The sequence below is a fragment of the Pseudorasbora parva genome, chromosome 8, assembly GCF_024679245.1.
Source record: "Pseudorasbora parva isolate DD20220531a chromosome 8, ASM2467924v1, whole genome shotgun sequence".
Lineage (NCBI taxonomy): Eukaryota > Metazoa > Chordata > Actinopteri > Cypriniformes > Gobionidae > Pseudorasbora > Pseudorasbora parva.
Window position 1 is genome coordinate 25,686,906 of NC_090179.1, and position 21,178 is coordinate 25,708,083.

A 21,178-nucleotide genomic window follows, 5' to 3' on the forward strand; every position below is an offset into this window, starting at 1 on the left:
TTTTGTTTTTTGTAAGAATGAAAAGGCAAAGAGAGTGAGAAAACAACAATTAGAAATACACAAGAAAAATCCTAAATAAAGTAGGCCTACATTAAAATGTATTTTGTTCATACACTTTGAAGATATATATATGTGCTGTTGTGATATTATCTAGGAAAATAGTTGCCATGCCATTAAGGAACATTTCATTATTTCCTTATACGTTTCATACCACATATAGACCCGCATATAGTGAGCAGAATAGATGCCTGTAAAGTGTTTATGATACTAAGAAGGCCATAAAATCATAAAATCCATTGCAATAAAAAGATGTCTGCTTGTCTGATGGTGCTGTATTCAATGTCAAATGTATATTCTAATGCAACGATTTGAATCTGTATTTTTCTTAATCATCAATATTTTTGTATTCTGATTTTTTTTTTTAAATAAAACATGTAGGGCTGTAGGAGAATATTTGGAATTTCTATTATTCGAAAGTGCAAATGTTTGCATGTGTGATGATGTAGTATTCAATATAACATGCATATTATTTCAAATGCATGCACCCATATTAATAAACATAGCCTTGTTAATTTCAGGACAACTTAGAGTGAACTAAAACGTTTTAACCTGAACCTGTCATAAAAGTAATTAAAATTCAACAAAAGATATGATCAAAATAATCCTCACTATTGAACATGGTTGACTGCTCAGCATTTATTTAATCAGTATACATATTGTATAGAGAGAGAGAGAGAGAGAGAGAGAGAGAGAGAGAGAGAGAGAGAGAGAGAGAGAGAGAGAGAGAGAGAGAGAGAGAGAGAGAGAGAGAGAGAGAGAGTGTTTCTTTAGTAGCTGAATACATACATAGGAAACCGCAGCATGAATGTTGTATTGAAGAGATGGATTAGCTCACTGTATATTAATAGGCAGATCCCCCATAGGAGCTCCTTTGTTGATTACAGGGAAACAAAGAAAAAGGTCCCATAAGGGGCCAGTGCAGTCTCTGCTGTCTAACAACTGCTGGATATGAACTTGGCAGGACACCATTTAGCCCTCTTGAAGAGCATGTGTGAGCAGACGGTACTAATACACCAGGGTACACCAATCCGCCGGCCAACCTTCACTCATGTACCCCGTGTTCACTCATGCAGTCACCATTTGTCTCTTTTCTCACCCAGTAAGGAGGGACAGCTCCTGCATATGTTCATAGCTCTGAGTGGGGAGGGGTCCAGTGATTCACCGCTCACGTCAGAATGAATCGGTCACTCTGCTAATTATGAATAAAACACAGTGTAATTATGCAGTGGAGTGCATTAACTTGCCTTATTTATGCAGCTAAGAGAAGCCCCCAAATGTGCATGAGCAGAAAACAATAGAGATGTGTCCAGTGAGTTTGAGAGGTGAAAAGGTCACAAGGTTCATTATACACCAAGAGCGACGATTTAAAGGGACAGTCAATCCTTAAATTAAAATGCTCTTTCACTCACCATCATCTTGTAGTTCCAAACCTATTATGGAGGCAACAGAAGATATTTTGAAGTATGTATACTCACTTTCATAGCCGTTATTCCATACAACATGTTAATATTCACCTTTGGCTTTGTTCAGAGGTTTACTGTTTTTTCTCCAGACAGCATCAGCCTTACAAACAGAAAGCAAGACACAATTGTGGTCACATAAATTAACTCCATTCTTCCAATGAATCATTCAACGTTATTGCAATTATGTAATTCTATAATCCCGGTGCAAGTCTTCTAATAAGATGTCTCCCTCTTCTGGTTGTTCCGTGAACTGTTAAACATATTCATCGTCAGCCTCTGATCTCGGGCTTTGTCAATATCTTCCATTCATCACAGTACTGTAAACCTCAAAGTGTCTCAAATGAGTGTGCTCATATAAGATGTCTTCTTTTGAGGGGTTTCAAAGGACACCAGAAGCTTTGCTCACATTATCTCACGAGCCAAAGCAGACGAAATTAGGTCAACCCTATGTTTCAACCATGAAGAAACGGGCAGAAAATGAGCAGTCTTTTCTCACTTAAAAGCCTCGTGTCTTCCTGTCCCCCACCATCACAAAAAAAGAGATTGTGTTGTCTAAATCTTATCTTGGGTGTTATACTTTAGCTTAGCTCTTTCTAGAAGAATCCATAGTCTCCTGAGCATGTTCGGTCAGAACCGGGTTGCAGTGATGATGACTCGACTGTAAAATCAACAGTAATAACACAGTCCTCTGGAGAAAGATTATTAAGCCACACTTGAAGCATATGTATCTCTAGGCACTCTAAAACACGTGTATTTTGATTTGCTTAACTAAATGTTATAATTCACTGTATTTTTTCTCCCTTTAGATTTTCTAGCACCCAGAGCCCAATTTGTAAACCAAAGCTTTAGATCATCTTAAAGGGATATTCACTACAACAGCAAAATTATCACCTGTCATCAATTAGGCTACTCTCACTCTCATGTCGTTCCAAACACTTTTGTTCATTATCTTCAAAACACAATGATTATATGTTTAATGGTTCCCACTCCATTGAAAGTCTATTCACTTCAAACAAGTGAATAGACTTTCAATGGGGGACAGAAATCTCTTTGAATTCCTTAAAAATATATACATTTATTTTCCACATATGAACTAAAGTCATGGGTTTGGAACAACAAGAATTTGGTAACACTTTATTTTAAGGTGCCATAGTTGCATGTTACTACATGTACTTACTATAGTAATAACAGTAAATTATAATTACAAGTAAGCCAAACCAAACCCTAACCTTAGCAACTCTAAAGAAAGTATGTAGTTAATTAAAATTACTCAATAGTAGGCTACTTATTTGACTGTGTTGCTACAATATAACTACATCACATCTATAAAATAAAGTAACCCATATTTTTTTGTGTGAACTAACTCTTTTTGGGGTGAATTCAAATTGATTGGGACACATTTTTTCCAGTCATCTCAATGACAGAAGCCCCAAGAAGTCCCAAGCCACTTGAATTCACCTAAAATGTTCTGTCACTGCATACTCCATGTTGCAATTGCTATTGCAATGACTGGAAATACATTTAAGCATGGCCTAAATGTTTAAAAAAAAATCAGGAACCTGTGCTAACTCCTCTGGTTTCTGTCCACTGTGATAAATACCTTTTCTTGGAATACATTTAGTCAGTGACATTTGTTCTGCTCTTACAGTATATCAGGAGCAGCAGGTGTAAGTTGAATTTGAAAAGCTGACCTTCAGGTACTTGACTGAGTCCATGACACACTGTTCATAATTCAAATTTCTTTGTGACGGGGTAACAAATCAGATCGGCCTGATGCAGACAATCTTACCTGGGATGAGATACGAGTTGCTTTCCCAGCCATCAAGTCAAGAACAGTCAAGGAGAAGCTTGGCCTTTAATACAGTATAGTTCAGCTTGCTGTCACCCTCAGAGAACCAGAGGAATAAAAGGACTCACTGATCTATTGCATGCAAATAACATGCTAGATGCTCTTTTTTTCAATAGGATGGTTTAGCAAGTACATAAACGTAAACATATTTAAAAGTAACATATTTACTTTTCGCTAGACATGATCCACTCTTGCAACTGCCTGAATTCATCTCAGCTAATCTTAAATCCAAACACCATCTGTCTGGTCAATTTCTTATAGAAATAGCTGTTGTGCCCAAATATCCTATACCTTTGATCATTAATAATTTGATTGAAGTAAGTGACAAGAGAGAGAGTATCACCTTCAAAATCGCCCTTTTTGTCTGTGCTTTGAACTGATTGCTTTAGATTAGAATGTCCCAACTTCCTCTTGGTGCACATCTATCTAACTCACTGGAGCTTGAATTTCATCCCCGGATCAGTTTGATTTGGCAGAGCTGTAGTTGGGAGTTCTCAATGAACATCCAGCTCTGTTTGGAGGAGTTCATGCATTTGTTAATTGCCTATTGGCTCAAATCATATCAATGCTTGTCAGTGGCATTGTGCAAATCCTGGCTGTACAGATGGATGCTTACAACCACACTGGATGTTCTCTAAACATATCGCAGAGCTGAATATGGGTCAACCATATGATTCAGTTCAATGCTTTGAATCAGATTATTGCCTTTATCATGCAAATGAGGTTTGTTTAGTGTGAGTTGCTGTACTTTTGAAGTGGAAGATACTGGCTAATTAAACACATAAGTTATCTTGCTACTGGAAAAACAATGCCCTCTTTGATTTGATGTTATTTTTAATGAAAGTCCTTCATGTATCAAAGAGCTTACAAATTGTTATGATCTGAATGGAAGAGCCAAGAACCTTTCATTTAAAGATCATACTCATTCACAGATTCTTTCAACCTAATCCTGTAACTGATCATCAGGGCATTGATAGTAATGGTTTGTGTTTAATACATAAAAAATCTTCAGTAGGCTGCAATGAAGGACATGTAGTATTTTCATTTTCTGTATGCGCTGTGTGGGCCTTGCAGATTATCAAATGATGTCATTTGGCAAAAAGGCAAAACCAATATCCGCTCAGAGGGATTTTCATGTGTATTCTTTGTAAACCCAAGTAGCTTAAAAAGATTCGAATATTAATGATGTAAGCTGAGTTATATTGGGAGAATCTGCTGGTTTGTAAAAGGCACACTCGCTTAGACAATACTTGTGACATCCCTATAAGCTACAGCTGTGGCTCGTGCTTTAAAATAACCATGATCATTTAATCTTGAGTTAACCCTCATTTATTGGCATGCAAGCATGCAACGCTGAAAGCTTTTGAATAATTCCACTATCCACAGACAGTGGTCTCATTTAGCAATAATATGATAATGCAGTCCTTGTTTTGTCCTGTCCAATGGACTAGGCTATATTTAAATGATGCTATCATTTATTATTGCTTGCTGTGGAATCAATGCTATCTTAGCCTATAATAAAACAGGGCAGTGAATGGTATTAAAAAGGAGCCATTATTACTTAAATTATTAAAAAAAATATTTAAATTCATTATTTTAAATTATTGAATTTGGTCTAAATCTATAAGGCTAATTTGTTCTTTATAATGTATAGTTGTTTATTAATTTGTATAAGCTTTATCGAAGTTTCTAAATAAAACCACAAGATGGCGACATTTATTCACCAATTAGATATGTTTTGGCTTCTATGATATGGAGCGTTTTTTATATCCTATTATTCATTATGATAGCGTAAGGTAAACTGTAATTAAAACACAAATTAAAATAGGCAAGAAAGAAAGAACATTATTATCAAAAAACTCTTGACCTCTTTGAATATGTATATCAAAATGATTTTCATCTGTTTTATCTTCAGACAACACGTTTGACGTCGCAATTTCAAAGCGCGTCTCTTTGAACACGTGTCAAGTTATTTCATTATAATGATGATAAACTTAATTCAGTATAAAATGTATCCAGTATAATCTAATACCATGAAACATGTTGCATCATTTTTTTATATCCCATAGCCTTAATGTAATTATATTTTTAAATTTAAAAGTTATTTTTCCGTACGTTCCATGGGATTTAGCCTATTTATTTATTATAAAATTAATAAAAATAATTAGCCTAAAATATAACCTTTCAGTAAGACGTTTCTTAATGCAAATATAGAGATACTATAAAAAGTCTTATCAAGTCAGACATTTGTATCATAGTATTTTATATTAAACCATAATGCATTAAAGTCAGTAACGTGTAGTATCGAAGTGATCGATAAACATTCATAAGAACATTTACAGGTGTATTTCATGTGTCAGATTAAAAGGGGATCTTCAAAGTGGATCTTCAAAAGGTAAATGCTTTAAACTTCCACCTTTACAAATAGGTGCTAATGGAACGATATTAAATACATTAATACCTCTAATCTAAAAAGATTCAGGGGTACAAATACAACTCTCTGGCTCCAAGTCATTAAGAGAGAGAGAGAGCAAGAGGAAAGAGTGCATCACCAGCTTCTCTAGACCCCTACTAGAACATGGCAACTCAGAAGTTTTCAAACTTCTCTATTGATTACATCTTGGGAGATGCCAGCAAACAGACAGCAGAGCCATCTGAAGTGGATCATCCAGCATCTTCTCAGGATTTCCCAGGGCACTTGACCAAACTGGACCTGCTCTACCAGAATGGTTCTAGAGGTCATTGTGACCATGCAGCACTGATGATTAACTTTCCATCATCATCATCATCATCATCATGGGCAGGAATGTACAGCTGCTGCGTTCCAGTCTCATATTATCAACCACCCTTTAATTCAAATTACTATGCAGGTCAACAGTGGCCTTTTGCCCTGTCAGGTATGCCCTTTTCCTTTGTTTTTAAACATAGCCTATATCATTTATTTTTGGTAGGCCTATTGTTTTAAAAAAAAAAAAATGTTTTTTTTTAATATATATTGCCTTCAGGTTGTGAAACAGCGGAGAATCACTGCCACCAAACTGTAGGTCAGAGACAGCGCAGTCGAATCCGAACGGTTTTCACCGACAACCAGACGGAGCAGCTCGAGCGGCTCTTCGCACTCACGGACTACCCGACCGCTGAAACCCGGGCGGACTTAGCCAAAAACGCCGGCCTCAGCGAGGAGACTGTGCGGGTATGATAACGCTCTTTAGCAGTGACAGTATTTCATATTTTTGTTCTAACGTTTCTATCGAAATACATAAAATGACTAAAATCCTAAAATCCAATGTTTTAAAAATATATATTTTAGGTGTGGTTCAAGAATCGACGTGCACGCAGAAAGAGGCAGACAACCTGCAATGACAAGAACACGAGGCGCGCTGCCGATGATCATCAGGAATCAGATTAATTTATTGAAATATGTCAACACAGGCTTAGTGACTCGATGATAATGACTGCAATGTTGCTGTTTTTAATTACACGGTGTGTTTTTATTTTACAAATGTAATTTTTTAAACAAAATAAACAATTTCTCAGTGAAATAAACTTGAGTTTCACTTGTTTGGATGAATGGATGGATGGATATTAGGCCTAACTGTTCAGACAGATAGATAGATAGATAGATAGATAGATAGATAGATAGATAGATAGATAGATAGATAGATAGATAGATAGATAGATAGATAGATAGATAGATAGATAGATAGATAGATAGATAGATAGATAGATAGATAGATAGATAGATAATCAACCAAAACAACAGTCAAACTAAGTATAAAACACTAATGTTTATTATTCATATATCCATAGTTAGGATAGAGTTTCACTTTAAGTAATTAATAGGCTTTTTCATGCTGATATACTGTAGGAAAAAGAAACCTGCAAATGTATACAGCATGCAGTACAGTATGTTGTCCATCAAATCCAAAACTGAATTCATGAATAAGATCCACATTAATCCGATTTACAGAGTATAGTTAACATGAAAACAAAGCACAAGACGTTAAAAAAGTACCTTGTGAAATTATTAAAATATATATTTTCTCAGACAAATAAATGTTTACAAATGAACTATACCAATTACACAACTGGATAGAAAATGACAGAAAGTTTTGCTGACAATGCTAGATGTCACACTGAATCTCTTGAAAGCGTGGAGGGTGAGCCAGTCAGTGCGAGTTACATATGAAATTACTGTCCTTTTGGCATCAAAAACCAAATGTGACTTGTCCTGAAATCAAGGTAAATACCAGTGATATATTAATGCGTCGTACAACTTGAAGTCACCATAAAGCAATATACTGTACTCTATAAGTCACAAAATGATAATGCACAATTTATTTTTATTTATTTTTGTGAGCGGATCTTTGCACTCCATCAGAAGATGCACTATTCTACTCACTACAGCGTCATTGCTAAACCTACCACACACAAATTCAAGAATTCTTCAATGAAATAATGGCATGGCGGCTGAAGAAATCAAAAGCTGTCAAGACCTGCTCAAGCAGTACATTTTCAATTTTGCAAGTTGCTCTTTTTTGTAAATCAATGCAGTGTTCACAAGAAGGAGAGTGCTCAAGTCACCTGTCTTATACTTTTGGCTGATCCCTGGTCATCTATTATGGACAGACACTTTTACTCATGCTGTGCTACCATAGGTGGTAATAAAGTAGACAGATTTCTACCCATATTCATATAGCATGTTGACACAAGAGTAAATATTGCTGTTATAACCCACACACTTGATTACAATATCATAAGCACATACTGTTTTCACAATCAGGATTTGAAAGAACAGCATTTACAAAACTGATCCAAGTGAAAACTGATGGAGGGAGAGTGAGAAGGGATAGGTAGTCTGGCCGAGCATCTTTTGACTGTAGACGACAGATGAAGATTGATTCTGAATTTTTTGTTAAAAAATAAACTGTACAAGGAGCAAATTGTACTTCACTTTAAACTACCAGATAATGCAAATGCATTTAATTTTTAATTAATTATTATTTTTTGGTTAGAGAAGCATGATTGTGATTGAATTTATATGGTTTATTTGGATTTAGAAAATAGATGAATCCTTTAATTTTCTCCTTGTTTTTTTAATGAAAAGTCAAGGATGAACATGCCTCCTCTTAAGAGTTGCATCATTGATGTGTGATTCTTATCTTTTGGAGTAAAAGATACAGTCATTTAGCTTTTGCTAGATCATGGAGTTTGCGCTTTGGTTTTGTGGTAGATTTTAATTTGATGAAAAGCTATTTGTTAACTCATAATATCAAAGCAGGCCTCACCTCATTTCAGAGCAGTTTAGGAGCTAAAAACGTGCCCATGCCTGCATACTTCATGCAACATATTCTATATTTTAATCTATACACTTGCAGATTCACTGTAGATGAAGAACGCATTGGGCTCAGATGACAAAAACCCTGTTCTTTTTCACATTGGCAGCATTGATATTTTCAGACTACATAAATTGTGATGAGCACAAGATCATTTGATGTTTTTTTATAGATTTTTTTAGATTAGTTTCCTAATAATATTTCACCTACTAGTTCATTTAAAGGCATTTGAATCTTAGAAACCAACGTTTATATATTATAAAATACTGAAAAGTAAGATAATAAAGGTGCATAATACAGCAGCATGTTTCCAAACAAAACAAAAAAAGCACCTTTACAAATTAAAACAGATGTACAAGCATCATTTTCTGTATCATGACTGTATTATCAAGCTTGAATACTGCCAATAATCTACCAACAGTGGTTTAGCAAAAAAAAAAAAAAAAAAAAAAAAAAACTGAGCAGATAGAGAGATATGAATGGCTTTTAGTGGGGATGATTTTCCCTTATTTTGATTTCATAAAAGATTGTTCGTCTATAATTCAATCATCGGAATGCAGGACGTTAGTTACTTGACAAGGCACTATTTTTTTGCTATTGAATTGCTGTCAAAGGGGTGGGACAGCAGTCTGGGTATTTCACAGAGAGAAGCACATATGAATAATGGAAGTACACAGAGTGGGTTGGATTTTATCTTGAGGAGGAACAGAGGGGGTGTAGAATTAAAAATGTAAGAAGTGGATTTAGGACTGCATCTCTGCACGGAGCATCCAGGGAAACCAGCAACAGAACAGCAACCTGCTACAACATAAAAGTAAAATGCTGCTTAATTTTGCAACACAGGACGCATTATAGATTCACAGCTGCCGCCAAACGGATATGTTATTTGTGGGACACAAGCATACCTGGATATGGAACTTTCAGATGTTATGTCTTTCGGAGATCGCACCGCATTAAAATTCCGCTTCGGCTGGGACACTGAAGAGAAGAGGAGGTAGAAACATTACAAACATGTACCTGAGACTGCCATGTGGGACTGTTGTCCATTCTTATACATACTGTATGATGCTCATTGCATAATAAGTATTATTATATATTACTGCTCTTTGACTACATGCAATCATGCAGCTGAACTAAAGGGGGAAACTTCTTAATGCTATTACACATTATGGACAGTAGAGGTCTCTGTATGCCCAACTGACAAGATACATGCAAAATGGAGCACTAATTGGGAGTGAGTGTTGTTTATTCATATGAATACACACACTCTTATTGTGAAAAATGTTGCTTTAAAAACAGGGAAAGAAATTCATAATGTTCCATTGATAAACATGCTCCTTATCTTGTACTTACTAGTCACCTGGTGGACTTTCTTCACTAGTGTCCCATCCCCCTGGGGATCTTTTGGACCTGCAATTCTGCAAGATCGAAAAAATGTGTCCCAGTTTTTCACCGTTGAAATGTTCTCCTCATCTTACACCAGATGGTTTCACAAAGACATTTACTTCAGCCCCACCCCTAACATTGTTCATGTACTTTATCATTATCCTTTCATAACAGTGAAACCTTTCCTCCTCCCTAAGTGGAAGGAAATGGTCTGTTCATACTCAACCAAATACAGCAGAACATGGTCGTGTTAACTGTAAATAGGTTGAAGATTTTACCTTTGAACACGGGATGGTGGTGCAAAAACCCCATATTTTGGCAAACAGTGGAAGTAACGCACTCCAAATACACTGCCATCATGCTTTCCAGTGGGCTGCTCTAACTCCACACCAAACCAATATCCTGATCACAAGAATGCACACACACAAAATATTAAATACTCATGGCAAAATATGGTACTTGTATGGCTCATTTTACATTAGTTATTAAGGAATCACAAATCATTATGTCTGACTTCTCATATCATTAGAATATACCAGCTTAGACCTTCACACATACCAGGGGCAAAGTCTGTCTTTCCAAAAAAGCGGACAATCCCTTGTTTTTGGCCTGCCACCAGCACCTGATCCCCAACCTCAACCTTGACTCCATCAGGATCCAAACTGACCCCGGATAGAGACTTCTTTCTCTGAGCTGTTAGAAAAAATAAATAAATGTGCAACTCAGATGACAAACCTCAGATAAATAAATGGTTTACTAAAAGAAAATAACTTTTCTATTTTACCAGAAAAATCTGAATATTAGAATGATTTCTAAAGGATCATGTGACACTGAAGACCAGAGTAATGCTTAAAAATGCAATGTTGCCATCACAGCAACAAAATAGCATTTTAAAATATATTGAAATAAAAAATAGTTTTTTTTTTATTGTAATAACATTTCACAGTATTACTGATTTTACTGTAGTTTTTAATCAGTTAAATGCAGCCTTGGTGAGCATAAGAGACTTCTTTTATTATTCTGAACAATTATTCCACTAATATTTTCCATTAGTGCAGTATTCTATACTATACTATGCTTTAGTTTAAGTGGTCACTTATTAACCGAGGTCTAAACAGTGATTTGGCCATTTGATAGAAGATAAACATTGGTAATTCAGCTGAATCATTTCACACATATCAAACAGATGAATTATCACTCACTCTTCACACGATCTTTCTCTTTTTTGTCTTTCTTGATCTTGCCGGTGACACGAGACAAATCCATGCGAGGGGTTTTTGGGGTGGAGGTGACCGAAGAGGGGGTCTGCTCAAGAACTTTGCTGATTTTTGACACAGGAGCGAAGATGCCTGAAAAAATACATATGTATGCTAAATATAAAACTCCAGAAATCAGATTATTTCATCCAAATACTGAATCAATTTAAGCTCTCAGTTGTCATTACACATGACTTTTATAATACAGAAATGAAGAGAACACACCTTGTTTTGGGGAGCAGATAAAATAGCGGATTCCACCCACACTCCCGTCATTCTTGCCCTCCGCCTCGTCCAGCTCAACACCAACCCATTGCCCACTAGCAAACTCAGTGGTGCCACAGAAACGGAGGGTACCAGTCTGCAGAAGAGAGGCATTACGTTTTATAAAGCCCATCTTCTCTAGGAACCTTCAGACTTTTTACACCGCATTCATTCTCCAAAGTCTTTAATACAAAGACTAATCTAACTGAGACTAATCTCACCTTTGTGTCATCCAGCACCACACGGTCCCCTAGTTTGAGGCCCAGGGAGGAGAGCATGAGGTTGCCAGGGATGTTGTCATAGTTGGGCAGGGTGGCGCGGGGTAGGTTACAGCTGAGAGGCACTGCGTCCAGCAGCAACTGTTTCAGCTCTTTAGCCACCATGGCGGCTTCAGCTTTATCCAGACTCATGTCCATGGGGTCAGGGACAACCTCAGCAGGCTCTTGACTCTTATCATTCTGAAACATGCAGAGAGTTTATATTGGTTAGTTTTAGTCTAAGCAGGCTAATAATTATGATCTTGAGATTACAGTTATCGCCTACTGTACTATACACTACTGTTCAAAAGTTTGGGGTTAGAAGATTTTAAAGATTACAGATTAGAAGATTTCAGATTTGGATTAATTGGATCAAAAGTAACATTATAGACATTTACGATGCTTATAAAAGATTTTTATTTCAGATAAATGCTGTTCTTTACAACTTTCTACTCAAACAAACCTAAAAAAAATGTATCAAAGCAATTTGTCAAGGTGCCAGTAATATTTGTAATATACACCGCCATTCAAAAGTTTTTGCCTAACCTTGATTAGTGACTAATCAAAAATGACAGTAAAGACATATATAATGTTACAAAAGATTATTAGATTATAGTGATGCTGAAAATAGTGCTGCTCACTCTGACAGTAGGGTTGGCTCCATGCTCGAGCAGACACTTGACAGCACCCAGGCAGAGGTTGGAGGCGGCGATGTGCAGGGCTGTGCCATGATAAAAGTCACTGCAGGTGGAGTTAAGGACTGTGCAGAGAGAAGAGAAACAGACACCCTACTTGTTAGTGTAAAATGTAGTAAGTTTCCAAATACTCATTAGCCATTTTATCATTTGTTTCTACTTGACACTTTCTAAATGACTAACTATTTTGCATTCTCTACCTCAGCTTGTGTATGAGAATGTGGCCAGATTCTACTTGAAAAGCTCAGATGCCTTCATGAATATGAACACTCGTTATGCTTTTGGAAGTCACCTTTAGGCTTGCAGGCTTTGAGTAAAACACGAATCAGTTCTGGCACATCGAAGTAAGCTGCATAATGGAGGGCGTTCATGTTGGTCCAGCGACTGCGAAGACTCACATCAGCTCCAAGAGCTATCAGCTGATTGGACAGCCGCAGCGCCGCCTCAGGATCACCTGAGAGGAAAACACATAGTTACTATAGGAACGGCCACCTGCTGCAGGCTAGATTTGCTTTTAATGTTGACAGGTGTGAAATGCACAGTTAAGTAAGGGAAATTAAAGGATTAAGAACTAGAAGTCGTTAAGCTTTAATTATATAAATAGCAGAGAAATGTCAGGTTTGGATTGTGGATTGTAAGGCAAGTCAGGGCAACGACTTCCAACCGTTGTCTCCAATGTCACTTACCTACTCCATGAGCCCCTGCTTTGCAGCAGTAGTGGAGAAGAGTCATATCTGTCAGGCCATCACGGTCATTGACATGGCAACCTCGCTTTAAAATCTGAAAGCAATTGTGACAATGTGAAATAACATCAAGAGATGATCAACACATGATGGACTTGCATGCATCTGGATGCAGACTCGCATTGCATTTCTATTCTTGAGTAGATGAAGTTTTTCAAAAGCAAATAGCCACTTTTAAAGCTGGACAAGAGCCATATTAGTGAGATGCACTCTAATGATGAAAAATTAAGACAATTATTATTGATTACACGTGATAGAAATAAACCTTTTTGCAGAGTCATCCTCAACGTCATATTTTCTTAATGCATAGTAGCCATTTTGTGGAAAAGGTTGCTGATGTGAGGTTTTATTCACTAATAAGAGTGCAACTATAACTGAAAATAAACACATTTTCAAGTGCATACTAAAGGATAACAGATTTTCAACAAAAAAAATGGGAAAATATGAAATCACAAATTTTGTTTCCAAAATTCTGTTTTTAAAAATCTTATCAATTCACAATTGTAATCCTCTTCCTGAGATTTTCCTGCTTGAAAAAGTTTTTGTATCCCCCAGACTGGTCAGGTTCTTCTTTCTCTTAGCCTTTAATGTTGCTACAGGCTGGTTTAAGCTGGTCTTTTCACAAGGGTTGTGAAAATGTATAACCTTATGAACTTGAAACCTCTTACTTTGATTACTCATAATCACAAGGCCAGATACTGGTGGGTACTGGGCAGTGAGAGGAGTTCTTCAGCTATATCTGACAGGTGGAGCTGATTTACGGCAGAACTCAATGGAGAGATCAGTCAAATGTAGGAAGCTTATAACCGCTGCCATCAATCCCTGCAGCTCTACTATCTCTAGGGACACCGTTCTACAGAGAGGTGCCTCCCAGCAAGCAATTGTGCATTTAAAAGATATCTAATAGCCGCTCAAACTCAGCCCTGACATCTAAGCTAAAAGATGGCAAAATTGGGCTGTCAGTGAATTTGGGCTGTCAGTGAATAGATGTCTAACTATAGTCCAAGAATAGACTAGACTATTAGAAGGTGAACATGTCAAAGAAATTAAACAGCTTGCAATTTCTGTTGACTTTGCGTACATGATGGAATATCATACATCTCGCAAGTTATTTTAGCAAAAAAGAATAATTGTAAAATTCGATGCATGTAAAATTTAAGCTTATTTTGCCTAGAAGTGGGTTACACTTATAGGCTAGTCTCAGTTTCAGACGTCACACCCACAGACCGTCGGCTGAATGTCGGATGCATATGGCACACTTCAGGAGTTTCGAAGTCGTCATCTGATTGGTTGAATTCACATCAATCCGGTGCACTTTAAGAGTTACAAAGCGCAAATTGATAATAAAAAAAAACATTGAATGTACCGGGACATTAAAGAGGGCTGAAAGATCTTTTTAGTTTGGTCAAGTCGACATTATATTGACACTGGTGTTTTAAGATACCAAACAACTATTACAATAATATAATAATGATTTATATAATTATACCTATGACAGTAATATCCATACATTATAAAACAAGTTTACTATAAAATAAATGAAAATTAATATTTCACCAGATCACCAGCTGATCGTGTGAGCAAAGCACAAACAGACTTTCTAAATTTAATCCCTGTCTGTTGCTGTTTTATAAATGTACAAAGCCTTATCACAGTTTTGATTTTAGTTTGTTGGCAAAATATAATGTTAGAAAGCTTTTATGCTAGGCTATGTTTTAAATTTCATTATGAAACAGTGTGACAGGGTCATAAATGGGAAATGACAGTGATATTTAGATGACAAATGTCCTGTTATTGCGGGACATCGACTTTACAAGGTCACACCCCTAAACATGACGCAGAACAAAGCTAAATGTGATTGGTTGCGTTAAATGCCAGTCAAACGTCCTCTAGGGTGACCCTTGACCAATGAAAACTGCGATGGAGTCCCGAACTTCTGCCGTGAGACTGAAGGTCTGCCTATGTGATACAACTATAGCCAGACTATACCGGATCTATAGTTAACCTAGACGGTGAAATGATGCATTTGCTTGCTGGGCTCCTTCTCTGTTACCCATGCACTTTTATCTTAGCCTACATTTTGCTAACGCGCTAAAGTTTGTGTGTGTCTTTGCTATATATCTAGGGCACCAAGGTCATTGATTTGATACCCAGAGAATACATGAACTAACTAAATGTAATGTGTAAATTAACATTATGGTAGCCTAGAAATCTAGACGCACCCTAGTGGCAGCAAATCTAATTTGCCGCCAGTGTCGTCTAGCAACTCTCAATACACTTCTGAGCTGTAAACGTCAAACTCTGGTCAGGCCAATCACATCGTGTATAGAGTCGGTGGGCGGGGCTTAACATAATGACGGCCGAGTTGCGCTTGCGTGCTTAGAAACTGGCGAACAGCGGTCTTTCGAATCAGCTTTGCCTTTGGCCGCGACTCTGAAAGACTTGGGCTTTTCCCTGAGAAAAGAACAAAGAACGGCACTGAAGTCATTCTTAAGAAGAGAAGATGTGTTCGGAGTTTTGCCGACCGGATATGGCGAAAGTTTAATCTGTCAACAAGCTCTGCTTCACCTTCGTTGCTCTGGTTGGTTGTAGCGCTATCCTATCGCGTGCAGAGGGAGTATGAAAGACAACTGTTTATCCCGCCCCTCAGATTGAGCCCTGTCAATGGTGAGTTTCCAGACCAAACATCTTGATGTGGGTCTGGCTTGTCAGGCTAACATTATAGCCCTTTCTCAGTACAATGTTTAAAAGGAAAACTGAACCAAGAAAGACTTTTAGTAGTGGGTAGTCAACTAACATTTATTTACATGTATTGCAACCAAATCATTTTTGCAAAAGTTAATATAAAACTTAAGACATGGCAAACATTGTTCCAAAGGCCTACACTCTGTACTCAAGCATGTCCATTATTTAAAAAACGATTAAAAAGAGAGCTGAAAACATTTTCTCAGAAATGCATGAAACAACTCTCAAAAAAGGTAAAAGGACAAAAGGTTTCAACAAGTTTGAACACAACCCATGGATTAGAAACCAGACCCCATCCTCAAAATCTGAAATGCCTGCATCTGAATAGAAACTCAAACCACCTCTCAATAACTGCAGACATGACATTTATTTATGGTTCACTCGCTTCATTCAGTCAGTATAAAAAACGAATACTTGCATGAATATGTTTTGTTAGTGCCCTTAATTTTTTTTAGCAGGTTTCTTGGTTATAATTTCAGCAATTCCAGGTAAATTCTTAAGACTTTAATTATTAGACGGTCTCTCACCTCATTGCCTATGATGTCAATCTTGTGTTGAACTTGTGGAACCCATTGGCGGATAATAGCGAACAGTTCTGGGATTGTGGTCCGAGAGTCTGTCAGAATCTCCATGCAGGCTGGATCATTTGGATCAAAGAAGGTAAACGCTGAAATAGAAGCAAGTAAAATACAGAAATTTAGAAAAATAATCTTCAGGTTTATATTTCTTTTTGCTCTCTCTGTAATATTTGTGAGTAGATCTGAGTTGTTAAACCCACCATAGTCCTTGGGCAGTGGTGCCTGTGCAGATGGATGCACCATGGGCTTCTTGCGGGGTTCATGAACAGGGCTGATGAACTCAGAGCCAGGCTGGGCCTCTTCCACATCAGAAGTTTCCTCTTTCGTCATTCTGCTTATGTGATTGGGCCTGGACACATATTCATATATATTCATACCGACATCTTTTACACTCTCAGTATTTTTTGCGTTTGATCCCTGTTCAATAACAGAATAAGTTATATGAGACGTACGATCATGATCTTCTAGTCTACTCCACATATATTTCTCTCTATGAGTCTCTAAGTTTAATGTGGAGTCTAGTGAAGCAGATGAGTGACTCATTGCTTCTAGCACTGTCTGTTGGAACAGAGGAGAGGTCGGGCCTTACTGCGCCATCTTACTGGAGATCCATGCTCACTATAACTCACTGCAATTTACTTTGATGTCTCAGATGCCCGTAACTCTATTCTGCTCAGTCGGCCATCAAAATAACATTCAGGAACTTATTCAGACAATTCTAGGCAATGCTACAGTATGTGCACTTAAGAATCACCACCGTGAACCTACATTTATTAAATTAATTTGGAAGTTACACCGCATATTTGCAAAGTAGACAGTGAGAAGGTATCAACATATGTACATTTACATTATATTTTATAATTTTTACCTGCAATTTATGTGACCAAGGTGAATATTAAAACGAAAATTAAATGTCATTTAGTGAAAAACATCTATATCTATTGTCATAATAAAATCAAAACTTATTTCCTTGGTATCTTCAAAAGCCAATTAATCATAATCTTATATGTTAGCTATCACTTGATTTTACATTGAGTTCTGTACAGATTCATGTATGTTTGATGAGTAATTTATCAGATTTTTATTGTGATTCCTATTACAAAAAAGTCCAGATACTCCGTGTAGAAGCAATGATCAAAGTGAATATGAGCTTTAGCACTTCTTGCTCTTTTTAATAATACATTATGTATTCATACAAAGGTTTTTAATTGCAGCTGGAATATACAAGCCCACACATTAGCTGTTTGTGCTTTCAATGCCCTTCTATTGCATCAGACCGAGGAAGACATTGATAGTGTTTATGCACAACATATATGTCGATTACACAAAAATAGACGTCATGGAAACAGTTTTTGTTTGTTGTAATGATAATTGGCACTTCAATCAGAACTCAAATCTTTTTGAAAATGATATCCATAATTACACCAAAATGTAATGTGCTGCAAGGTTAAGAATCAGAATTAAGAAATATAATGACTGCAAGGTTAAGAATCAAAGCTTGTCAGCTTAATATTGGAAAACAGACTACATAGCCTAGGTAATACAATGCAATCTCATAATAGTGTTTCACTAAATAAATAACAGCATGGTTATATGATTCTTTAGTTTACTTACATTATAGCACAACTGAGCTACCAGACTGCTGAATATTTAATTCCTCCAAAAAGGGGCGTATTCAGAAATGGGTCGTGAACAAATGGAATTGACACTGTCTTTAATCTCTCAATATTATTGATTTAATAGTCGATAAATAAATTACACCCATCTATAAATGTATACAAGCAGGTGCACTGTGTACATGCATTCTCTTATAAAGCATAAGTATTGCCCTGTGTCAACAAGAAAACATGGACGCTCCATCACGCAGCACATGAAAAACAAGCAGGCAGTTTTTTTTCTCACACGGAAAAAAGGCCATTTATATTTAGCGAAAATTCGGAGTTCATATAACGAAATAATACCCGTCTTACCTGATAACAAGCCTCAAAGGCAGGATTTTGCTTCCCCTCTTTTGTCAGTCGTTGTTGTGATATGGAGGATGGAGAGGATGCTGCGCCTTGTCCTTCTCTCTGCCTGCGTCACGGTTGTGACTCACGGCTGGACCAGTCTCCTCTCTTCATCTCCTCAACCAAACTTGATGCTCATTGTAGAAGAACTTGCTAGTTGTGGTGCTTCATATTTTTCTGTTACAGACACCTGCCATTTTAAATACGACGAACGACAACATCTATAATTATACAATAACGCGTCGGTTTGTCATTTAAAGGGAATTTCTGTAATCTTAAACCCGGGCGCAATAAATTGAAGATATTGTCTTTGGCGCCTCCAACCACAGGAAACCGTCAGCTCTAACATTTAAATAGCCTACCGTGACACTGATCACGGTTAACAAGGACGTTGGCATACTTTCAATGTTCTTTCAGAGTTACAAACACACATTATTCCAGTTAAGGTAATTGAGCGTTCCTTCAATGTTGGTCTTCAATAATGTTCTCAAGAAATTAGCTCAAAACATTTGTGTTTTTTCCCATGAAATGTTTTGATTGGGATAACGTCTTAGAATATTTAGAAAACATTTAAAACAAAGTCTAACATTCTAATAATGTTTCCAAAATGATCAAATTGGATGTTCTCTCAACTTTAGCATAACCAAGAAAAAAAAACGTTTTGAAACGATTACAAAATTGGACGTTTTGAACATTCAGAGAACGTTCAGAAATTACGTTTGTGCAATGACTATTAACTAATTCAAAATTAATTCAAAATCCATAACCACAATTACATATTATTTAATCAATTAGTTAATAGTCATGTGCCCTGCTGACAAGTAAAGTCCTAACATAATGATATATTTATAAATCATTAGCTAATGATTAATTTAAGCAGACAACTGGAAATGCATGGCTTGACCCGCTGTGGTAATTAACATGTTAATTAAAAATTATTAGTTAATATAATATGTTATTAAGGAATTAATACATTATGCCATATTATAATAACAATTTAATGATTACTTAATCTATTAATCATGTAGAATCCTCATTAGTTGCTGATGCAGTTTATTAAGTTATTTCACCATTAGTAATACATTAACTCTTGATTATTTGTGCATTAGTTAAGCATGAATTAATGCTTATTAATGCACCTGTATTGTAAAGTGTTACCTGAAAAAAACTAATGCTAAAGGCCAATGTAGCCAATCACTTTGTTGGTTTCTTGAACGCAATGGCCAATCACAGGTGTTGAAGCAAGACTCAGCACTTGCGTTTTTCACAAATCCTCTCTAACAAATTGTAGACATTATGTAAATACGAGATGCAGCTTCACGGATTAATATAATGGAATGTTGTTGGTGTTTTGATTTAGGATAGATGGATCAATGTGCACTGACCGCCACAGTTTTCTTGTCAGAGAATTTAGAGTCATTGATAGATGATAGCCCTTTAATGATTGCTTTGGCATCAAAATAGATGGACATGTACAAGTTTTTCTAGAACAATGAAAGAGAAATAATAATTAACATTATTCACCTAAGTGTTACATTATATATATATATATATATATATATATATATATATATATATATATATATATATATATATATATATATATATATATATATATATATATATATATATATATAAACTCAATATAAAGTATCTTCTTCTGTGTTTACTAGAAGCACCCAAACGCAACTCGGCTGTCATCATTATGGCCCCACCCACCGACTCTATATGTGATTGGCAAATGTCAATTTGCGTCATCGGAGGAATTTTTGACCAGAGTGGAAAGACTAAAGCCAGTAGAGGGAGCCATTTCTACATGTTTTTAACTCGTACATAGGGGATGGGAGATCACACTCACAGCACTCAGCTCACAGCTGCAGCTTCAGGCATTCATAGAAACGGTGCGGTCGGCGGAGCAAAGTAAGTGTTTCAACTTCTCAAATTAATGAAAGTTAAGCTTCCAAAGGCATGAACTGAAAACGCGCCAGACTGAACACGCGCTGTGAATCTATGCCGCAAGTGCGGTCGCGTTTACCTCAGCTCTCATCACGAAAGCTCATTCAGCTCATCAGGAGTGTATGTAATTTGACTCCTGCAGCGTTTGTGCTGACACTTCCTCAGCGGCTAAATCACATATTGAACAGACACGTTCAGTTTTTAATTGTCGTGTCTGTTCTCTAACTTAACTGATTTTATGAAAATGAATGCAGTCACGGTGGAAACGTGAAAGTGATCCAGTGTTTCAGTAGCAGTGGCTTTGGGAGTGGCCTCGTAGGGCAGTGAAGCTTTCTGGGAATTGTTGTCTTTCATCCCCATTAGAGAAAAAAAAAAATTCTGTCTTTTCTCAGTCTAGAAAGCACCAAATTAAAAAATAATTTCACATTTCTACTACATTAATGACCCAGTTTAAATACAGATTCATCTTCCCAGCGCCTCCAGTCAAAGTACCCCTTTCATGGGATCCAAGCTTTTAAGCCGTTTTGTTGAATTATCATTTAATTACCCTAATCACTGTTACATGTGTGGTCTGTTTTGGTTGT

General features: G+C 36.6%; 2 protein-coding genes across 2 annotated transcripts; one reads left to right on the plus strand and one right to left on the minus strand.

The window, feature by feature from the left end:
• Positions 1-5,950: 5,950 nt before the first annotated feature.
• Positions 5,951-6,781, plus strand: dharma. Its single transcript, XM_067450525.1, has 3 exons — positions 5,951-6,269; positions 6,378-6,565; positions 6,683-6,781. Exons 1-3 carry the CDS (start codon positions 5,951-5,953, stop codon positions 6,779-6,781), a joined length of 606 nt encoding a protein of 201 aa, XP_067306626.1.
• A 360-nt stretch (positions 6,782-7,141) lies between these two features.
• clip3 (CAP-GLY domain containing linker protein 3) lies at positions 7,142-18,755 on the minus strand. The gene is made up of 14 exons (XM_067450524.1): positions 18,603-18,755; positions 16,833-16,981; positions 16,582-16,721; positions 13,253-13,346; positions 12,859-13,020; positions 12,513-12,631; positions 11,836-12,072; positions 11,576-11,711; positions 11,297-11,443; positions 10,653-10,787; positions 10,373-10,496; positions 10,062-10,126; positions 9,614-9,686; positions 7,142-9,509 (listed from the first exon to the last, which is right to left on the minus strand). The coding sequence occupies exons 2-14, from the start codon at positions 16,960-16,962 to the stop codon at positions 9,452-9,454; spliced, it is 1,620 nt and encodes a 539-aa protein (XP_067306625.1). The 5' UTR covers positions 16,963-16,981; positions 18,603-18,755; the 3' UTR covers positions 7,142-9,451.
• Positions 18,756-21,178: the final 2,423 nt, after the last annotated feature.

Coding starts and splice junctions, on each gene's coding strand:
- dharma (XM_067450525.1), top strand. CDS start 5,951: ATGGCAACTCAGAAGTTTTCAAACTTCTCTATTGATTACATCTTGGGA. Junction 6,270..6,377: donor GTGGCCTTTTGCCCTGTCAG/GTATGCCCTTTT, acceptor TATTGCCTTCAG/GTTGTGAAACAGCGGAGAAT. Junction 6,566..6,682: donor TCAGCGAGGAGACTGTGCGG/GTATGATAACGC, acceptor TATATATTTTAG/GTGTGGTTCAAGAATCGACG.
- clip3 (XM_067450524.1), bottom strand. CDS start 16,962: ATGACGAAAGAGGAAACTTCTGATGTGGAAGAGGCCCAGCCTGGCTCT. Junction 11,444..11,575: donor TATCTGCTCCCCAAAACAAG/GTGTGTTCTCTT, acceptor GTATTTTTTCAG/GCATCTTCGCTCCTGTGTCA. Junction 10,127..10,372: donor CCACCATCCCGTGTTCAAAG/GTAAAATCTTCA, acceptor TCGATCTTGCAG/AATTGCAGGTCCAAAAGATC.